Below are 7,296 nucleotides of genomic sequence, written 5' to 3' on the forward strand. Positions count from 1 at the left end.
GGGGGGGGGGGGAGGGGAGGGGAGATGAACCCCAAATTGTTATTAAATATTTTTTGCTATAAAAATACGGATAAATACAGAGAATACGTGCAACGATATGAATACTATATTTATTGGTTTGATTGTGGTCAGGAAATATTTTTTAAGAATATAAAATAATTGACTTTTAATAATCAAGGATGAAAAACTCGATTTTTTTAATATTGAGTTTTGATCAGGTAGGCCTATTTTATTTTTCTTCCACTGTCTGGCCTAAACCCTCGCCTAAACCTTATTAATTCTTTCTAAAACCATACAAAAATAATTTGAAAGAATACAAAAAAATGTTTTATTTGAATGAACAATCTGTATTTAGACACAGAATGTTGATTGAGGCTCACACATAATTAGCAACATGTGTATAATAAGAGTTTAAAATTATGGAACAATTCACTGTATCCAAATACGAAGTAACAAACATAGAATTGCTGGTTTGTGGGAGACAAGGGATTTTCAGCTGAATCAGCACTGCATCAGTCTTCATGTCGTTTTCCATTACTTCGATGGACTTGCTGAATTTAGCCTGTTGAAAACGATAATTTTTAAAACTGTTGTAAAAAAATGCCATAAATGAAATCAGAAACAGAGATTTGATAACAGGATAACACTTATTATTTATATGAAAACAGCTTACCCGTAAAATAAATGGAAAGTTTTTGATACTCTGATTGAATTCTTTAGAGAGAGAGAAAAAAAGAAAAATGCTATAGAATTTTCGTCTGCTCGAATTCTTTGTTGCCGTCGGTTGTTTGCAACTTCCGTTCCGTTAGTCCACCTTATCGCCTCTCTATGAGTTTACTGCTGACTTTAGTCTCACTCTCAACCCTGCGTTTTAGCTTGTGCCCCCAAAGGCAAATATGCCCCACTTTTCTTTTATGCAGCATTTTTTGTGAAACTTGGGCCTGTCAACCGCTGGCAGGCAGTGGTCAAATACAAATAACTGTAATTCGCGCGAACTCACTAAAATCGTAAAATGCACGTCCAAGTGCATTTACTTTTATGCGTAAAAAAAACTAGCATCACTGGTATTGTGTGTTATTTGTGTAGCGCTCAGTATTTTTTGTTTTCGGTAAAAGTAAACAAATGCGCGTCAATTTTTGTTTTTATTATTTTTTGAGCGCAACGCTGGAGTGGAACGAAAATGCGCGTCGCGGCGCACGCGCTAAAGCTTTAAGCTTGAGTCTTATCTCTTATTACAATTTTTTTTAAGTAAAATATTACTGAAAAGCATTATTATAAGTATTTATACCATTCACGTGATAAACTAATTGTGTAAATTTTTGCAACGCATAATAAGTTCATAACAATCCGCATTTTTTCTTCGACGCGCAATAAGAAATGCGCATTTCCTTTGATACAAACATTTTGATCACTCCTACCTCTTTGTAGGAACAGGAATTCCGACATGGAAAATACATTGAATATTCACAATAGTCGAAATGAAAATGCACCTTAATATCACAAATCAAGTTGAATCGATTTTGCCAATTCGAGTTGAACTGAACTTTACAAAATCTAAAAATATCCCATTCTTTTCACAAATGGTTTCTAAATCTAATATGGTTGCTACGCGATTGTAGAAAAAGTAAACTTTTGTATGCTTTAAGTTTTGTCTTTTTTAAGTTTGTTTTAAGTTAATGGTCCAATTGATTTATTTGTATTCTTGAATTTGTAGGGGGGCAAGTGTAAATTTTAGAATTCACATGACTGCGATGAACTCGCTCTCGTCGTTCACTTTGAGTCGTGGCTTGAGTGACTGTCGACTCAATCCCCAAAAGCTTGCTGGTTGCAAGTGCCGATCGTTTGCCGTAAACAGCCAACCAATGTGGCTGCGGCAGTAGGAGCAATTCACGATTGACCACGCATAGCTGTAAAAGAAATCAATACGGTTTTAAGTTAATCGAAGTTAACACGTTATTATAAAATGTATACGCCTCGAATTTACCCAGGGAACCAGCTGAATTCGGTGGAGGGTGGTGTAGTGACAGACAATCCATCCACACGATGAACTGTAATGGTCTCGTGGACGTGGCCGAACGGATTGACGTAGACACCTTGCGGACCTATTTTGGACATAGCGAAAACGTCTGTTTGGCGAGCAATCGCATAGTCGCACTCTCGACAACAGAGAGATTCGCACTGCAAGATACACAAGTCAAATCAAAACGTATTTCTTTTTTCTTGGCTTCTCAATATTACTCTTTGGAGGATGGAGAGTTCAGCTCGTAATCTCTGGTTGGGGTTGTTAATGCTTAGTAGCTCAAGTCTTAGCTCATCATCGAGTGGTAAATTTTGTATAACCCAATAGGAAAGATCAACCGGATTTCGAGGGACAATCGATCCGGATCCGACGTCGGCAAAGGCCGACGAGCCGACGAAAATCGATGTGCTCAGTTCTAACATAACGCGTTGAGCTATAAATTGCAGGTCATACGAACGATGAATCCAAGAGGGCCAGACAGAGAAAGGAATTTTGTACTGTTTGTCGTAAATTCGTTTCTTCGATAACAGCGAAGCGACGGAAATGTCCGATGAAGTTGCTGTTGATAAACGATGTTTATCAAGGCTATAGGATCGGCACTGGTATAATGAGTCTGACACTTCTAATTCAGGTAAAATCTGAACTCGAGCAATAGTAATCCTGAAACAAGCAATAAATATCAACATTAAGACGACGGGGGCAAAAAATCAATACATTGACACAATTAACAGAATTTTGCGAACCCATCAATTTGTCTTCGAGCTTGGATGACTTTGATGCGTTGTCGAATTCTTGCCTTTATCCTGAAGCCGAAACCAGACTCTAACCCTTCTACTTCTTCTCCGTATTCATATATTTCGGCTGTCGCTCCTATCTTGTACTTTGCGTTATTAATGTGTGGCTCAAAGGGCCTATAAAAGTACCAACACAGGAATTATTTATTTAATTTGAAAAATAATTTTTTAAAAAAGGGTATTCTAACCTAAAAGAAAGAATGCCAAATATGTGATTCCCTTCAATCACTCGCCTCATCATTGCCATTATGTGAGGATGAGAAATAGTTAAAGGAAGGGTTTGCCCAGGAACACAGATAAGTCCTTCTTGGACCACAACAGGTATCTCAATAATGCTGTCTTCATCTAAGAGAGTTCTTCCCCTTACTTCTTCCATGGCTCCTAGATACTAATAACAGTAACATGTATCAATAGACAGTATGTAAAGTTTGTTTTGATTACCACTGTGTCTCAATAGTCAATAATCAATCATTAATAACTTACAAGATGATCCCCCACTAGATCTTGATCTTGCGGATTATATTGCTCTGGTAGGCCTATTGGAATATCTTCGGGATTATTAATTTCCAATTCATCACCAGATAAATCAGTAGATTCATCTTCTTCATGATCTGACAGGTCATGATATGACGCACTACTATCTTCATCTGTATATTTGTGAAAATCAAAATTTAAAGGAATGTTGTTAAACATAAAATTTACAAATTGTAAAGTTGTGGAATCTTATGATGTAATATAACATGACATATGTAATTTTAATAAACAATTTAGTACCATCAGTGTGTTCAACTTCATTATTTTCCATTCTTGTAAAATTTCGGAAAGACCACAAATTAGTCTAAAACTGGAAATTTAGGAAGTGCACTAAAGTAGTTTAAAGGTATAACTTCAAATTAAATCTATTACCAGTTAACATCTATGTATAATTCGACGTCGATCGAGATTCAAGCGAGATATTGCTACTCGCAAATCTAAGTTTATGTTGTTTTTTCCTTTTACTTATTTATAAAATGCCCGCCATCTATTGTTTTTTTTCCGATTCATCATGTAGGAAAAATCTATTGCACCGTGGAGTCCACGGCGCTCTAATGTCAAAATATGCTATTGCGCCGTGGATACCAGGTGGCGCGGACGAGCTAGTTCCAGCAGGGGTATGGAGAGGTCTCTCTATGCCCATGGGTTCCAGCTTTGTTATCGCAAATTTTTTTCACATGTACCATCGTAGGTAAATCTAATTTGCACTGGACAACCATTGGGCATCACATGTTGATTAAGTCTTATTTAAGTCTTATTTTAAGCCCTTTGCAGAAAGCGAACTATGTGTTCCAAAATTAGCGGCATATGCCGCTAGCTAGCGTATACTAACATAAGTAACTGTAGTTGCTGGACATTTCAATGCAGGTCCGTTTTCTTTTTGAAGGTTAAAAGGGTCGACACTTATATGCGATTTGTTTTTAACTAAGTCGATCACAGCTGACATGATTGCTATTATGAGCAACCGCAGTAGGAGTGACTGTGTTAAAGCCACAAGGTGAATCTTGGGAGGCAGTATTGGGAGAGCATGCTTTACAGTCCTTATCCTATCAGTCCTTATCTATTGGATGTGCGAGTGTCGGCAATTACTTCATAAGGAGCACCAGCCTTACGACACAGGGTTACTTTAGTTAAACGTGACGGTTTGAGTGCTAAACTCTACGGTGCAATAGAATATTTTGACATTAGAGCGCCGTGGATCCACGGTGCAATAGCACAAAGTGACATTAGAGCGCCGTGGATCCACGGTGCAATAGCACTATGTGACACTAGAGGGCCGTGGACTCCACGGTGCAATAGGCGCAACCCATCATGTATTGTTGTCGTCTGCTGCTGATTTGAAAAAACGAAAAACAACAATCTGAATCTTGCCTGTCTTGCCTTGAACCATAGTTACTCTGCTTCACAGTAGAAAACTAGAAACCGCTGATTGTAATTTTTTAAATTGTTATTTAAAGAGAAATACAACAGAGTAGCAAATGTTTAACAGTAGCCTTTCCAAGAAAACATCGAAGAAGTCAGCCGTAGTGGTAGAGGATCTCAGTCGTGAAATTTACTCACTCGACAACAATTCAATGCAAGAAAACATTCCATTTGGAGCAAAATTTCAGTTGGTATAACATCTCACAAATTCGAAAGTCTATTATGTGTTTTATTCAACTGTCCATCTAACTGATTGTTTTTATTGTTGTTATTACTTTTTTAGCAATCATTTTTGCATGCTGCCGGGTTTAACAAGTTACAGTTATCTTACCAAGATAAATGGTTAGGCCAAATATCAATAAACTCTTCTCTAAATGCATTCAGCATTGGACTTGCAAAATTTAACAACAAGATTGATCAACTTTCAAACAAGGAACTGATCTTTATGTTTAACATAGCACTTGAAAAAAGGATTGATAATCCAAACAATACTCAACTTTTCAACCAGCTTCTACAAAAAATCATGCCTCTCGAAGATTCTTACAGTTCATTAAGGAAACTCTTTCTAAAATCTGAACTCGGTAACAATAACACTCCTACTTATAGTAAAAATGGTTAAATTGCTTGCTATCAATGACATTTAAAATGTCATATGCTAGTTTGACCAAAGAAGCAGTCACTGACAGAATAAGTTTCTTGGTCTGTACCAGTTCTTAGCACATCCCTTTGTTAACTACTTTATTAGGACATTTCTGGACACAATCGTCCTTACGTAGGCTACATATTTTTTTTTAAATTTTAATTGTAACTAAATATGGCTAAGGTTGATACTACTCTCTGCTGACTATGAGCATACGTTTAGGTGAATTTAAGATATGATACCCTCAAACAAAATTTTCAAAAAACACAAGAAACCCCTGTTGTGATTATTATTGTTTGATGTGATCACTGTACATTTTTTATATTATACAGGATATATTGATCTTGAACCCACAACCATCGAAACCATGTTCAAGTTCCACCCTAAGCTACTGGACACCTGTTGCGAAGTATTAAATAGAAAGTCGGAGAAAGATCTTCATGTCTCATGGATAATCAAGGTCTGTTCTGGGAGTCCTCAGCTTTATGGAAAGTTGTGTGAAAACTTGATAAAACAGTATCCAGCCTTTCTACCCAAATTTGTAGAATCCGTTTGTCGATGTGATAACATTTTGCCTTATCCTAGTCATGAACAAACATGCGCATTGCTCTGTGTAATGACTCCAATAATGATTGCGACAGCTCTAAAAGATTCACATTATTCTAAATTAATTAACGAGTTACTTCAGCTCTGGCTTACTCACCGTAAATCTGTTGTTAAAATGATTAACCATTTCCCGTGTATAACAGAGTGCTTGACAGAGAGTTGCGACAGTAATGTCAGTGCTAAAAGATTGTGTGTTCATTTAATGTCTACTTGTTCTTCTCAATGAACAGATTTAAATAAAGAAAACTAATCGTTTGCGTTATTATAAAAATACGCGTGCTTCTACTTATTAACATGGAAATAATAAGTACCGCACCGTCCAGCAATGTTTACAGTGTTACACGCCAGAAGAGCTGCTGCTCACATGTGGTCGCATGTAGTGAGTAATCTTGGTATAATCAGTTTTGGAATATTTTCATACACTTTGCATATCAAATTTAAAGAAAATCTGCCAACTGCAACAAATGAGAAAAAGCAAAAATATAAAATAAATATGTAGGGTACCAAGAAGATTATTCATGATTTTTGTAAAATATGCGTTTGAATTCCGCAATTTTGGTTCTATAATTCAGAGAGAACAAAATAATAATAAAAAGTTTTAAGTTGTTTATCTCATAATACCGCTGTGATTCCGCTACAGTAAAGAATGATTCCGACTTCAATTTGGCCCTATCAGTGATGGACGACGGAATTCCGGCAAGACGGGCAACATTTAATCCAAAACTTTAAGGGCTATTTCCGGGAGTGAGTGTATATAGGAAAACCAAGGCCTCCTCATCGCATTTAGCTTGCACTAAAGAAATAATTACTTAAATGGTTATAAAATAATAATGAATATTTTACTTTACCATTGTCGGCTTTCTCTGACTCTAAAATATAACCCATTGATAATAACCCATGTGATAATTAGCCACGTGACCTGGGAATTCGTCCTCCAATTGCACAATTACTGGGTAGTGCGTTACAAAGAGCGTGATACATTTCGTCTGTTTGAAAACGTAGAAATGAATGAAAGCAAGTCAGTTATACAAAAAAAAAAGGAACAGATACCTGTTTCACAAGGTATTTCAGAGCTGCATACGCAATTGCACTGTTACCGTCATGTGATCCTGTTCCTCGACCGAGCTCATCGATAATCACCAAAGAGCTAGAAGTACAACTTTTCAGAAAGGCGGACGTTTCCATTATTTCTATAAAAAGGGTACTTCTTCCTGCATGTATTTCGTCATGCAGTCTCTAATGGGAGGGCAGCATTTGAATTGAGTCGCTTTGACTGGAAC

General features: G+C 36.8%; 3 protein-coding genes across 5 annotated transcripts in view; 1 reads left to right on the top strand and 2 right to left on the bottom strand.

The window, feature by feature from the left end:
* Nucleotides 1-326: 326 nt before the first annotated feature.
* Nucleotides 327-3,847, bottom strand: LOC124203300 (protein cereblon-like). Of its 3 annotated transcripts, none has more exons than XM_046600020.1 (9): nt 3,721-3,847; nt 3,589-3,658; nt 3,298-3,461; nt 3,003-3,202; nt 2,764-2,931; nt 2,239-2,680; nt 1,985-2,178; nt 674-1,907; nt 327-562 (listed from the first exon to the last, which is right to left on the bottom strand). In XM_046600020.1, exons 2-8 carry the CDS (start codon nt 3,617-3,619, stop codon nt 1,739-1,741), a joined length of 1,368 nt encoding a protein of 455 aa, XP_046455976.1. In that variant the 5' UTR covers nt 3,620-3,658; nt 3,721-3,847; the 3' UTR covers nt 327-562; nt 674-1,738. The 3 variants fall into 3 exon arrangements, with proteins under 3 accessions (XP_046455976.1, XP_046455977.1, XP_046455978.1); XM_046600021.1 differs by having other exon boundaries at nt 3,589-3,620; nt 3,721-3,768; XM_046600022.1 differs by lacking the exon at nt 3,589-3,658 and having other exon boundaries at nt 3,721-3,802.
* Nucleotides 3,848-4,685: 838 nt separating this feature from the next.
* LOC124203302 lies at nt 4,686-6,287 on the top strand. Its single transcript, XM_046600029.1, has 3 exons — nt 4,686-4,961; nt 5,054-5,351; nt 5,743-6,287. The coding sequence occupies exons 1-3, from the start codon at nt 4,827-4,829 to the stop codon at nt 6,240-6,242; spliced, it is 933 nt and encodes a 310-aa protein (XP_046455985.1). The 5' UTR covers nt 4,686-4,826; the 3' UTR covers nt 6,243-6,287.
* Nucleotides 6,197-7,296, bottom strand: part of LOC124203301 (DNA mismatch repair protein Msh3-like) — a 29,631-nt gene continuing 28,531 nt past the window's right edge. The window contains exons 14-16 of the transcript XR_006878497.1: nt 6,865-6,915; nt 6,638-6,809; nt 6,197-6,577 (exon numbers count right to left, since the gene is read on the bottom strand). The gene's annotated coding sequence lies outside the window, so the exon portion shown is untranslated. The remainder of the gene's footprint in view (nt 6,578-6,637; nt 6,810-6,864; nt 6,916-7,296) is intronic.

The sequence above is a fragment of the Daphnia pulex genome, chromosome 9 (assembly GCF_021134715.1).
Source record: "Daphnia pulex isolate KAP4 chromosome 9, ASM2113471v1".
In the NCBI taxonomy this organism is placed as follows: domain Eukaryota; kingdom Metazoa; phylum Arthropoda; class Branchiopoda; order Diplostraca; family Daphniidae; genus Daphnia; species Daphnia pulex.

Bases quoted from the DNA above. Each gene is read 5' to 3' on its own strand.
- LOC124203302 (XM_046600029.1), top strand. From the start codon at position 4,827: ATGTTTAACAGTAGCCTTTCCAAGAAAACATCGAAGAAGTCAGCCGTA. The intron at 4,962-5,053 runs GTATAACATCTC...TTACTTTTTTAG, and splicing joins TTGGAGCAAAATTTCAGTTG to CAATCATTTTTGCATGCTGC. The intron at 5,352-5,742 runs GTAACAATAACA...TATATTATACAG, and splicing joins CTTTCTAAAATCTGAACTCG to GATATATTGATCTTGAACCC.
- LOC124203300 (XM_046600020.1), bottom strand. From the start codon at position 3,619: ATGGAAAATAATGAAGTTGAACACACTGATG. The intron at 2,681-2,763 runs GTTCGCAAAATT...TGCTTGTTTCAG, and splicing joins GCTCGAAGACAAATTGATGG to GATTACTATTGCTCGAGTTC. The intron at 1,908-1,984 runs GTAAATTCGAGG...TTTCTTTTACAG, and splicing joins GAATTCAGCTGGTTCCCTGG to CTATGCGTGGTCAATCGTGA.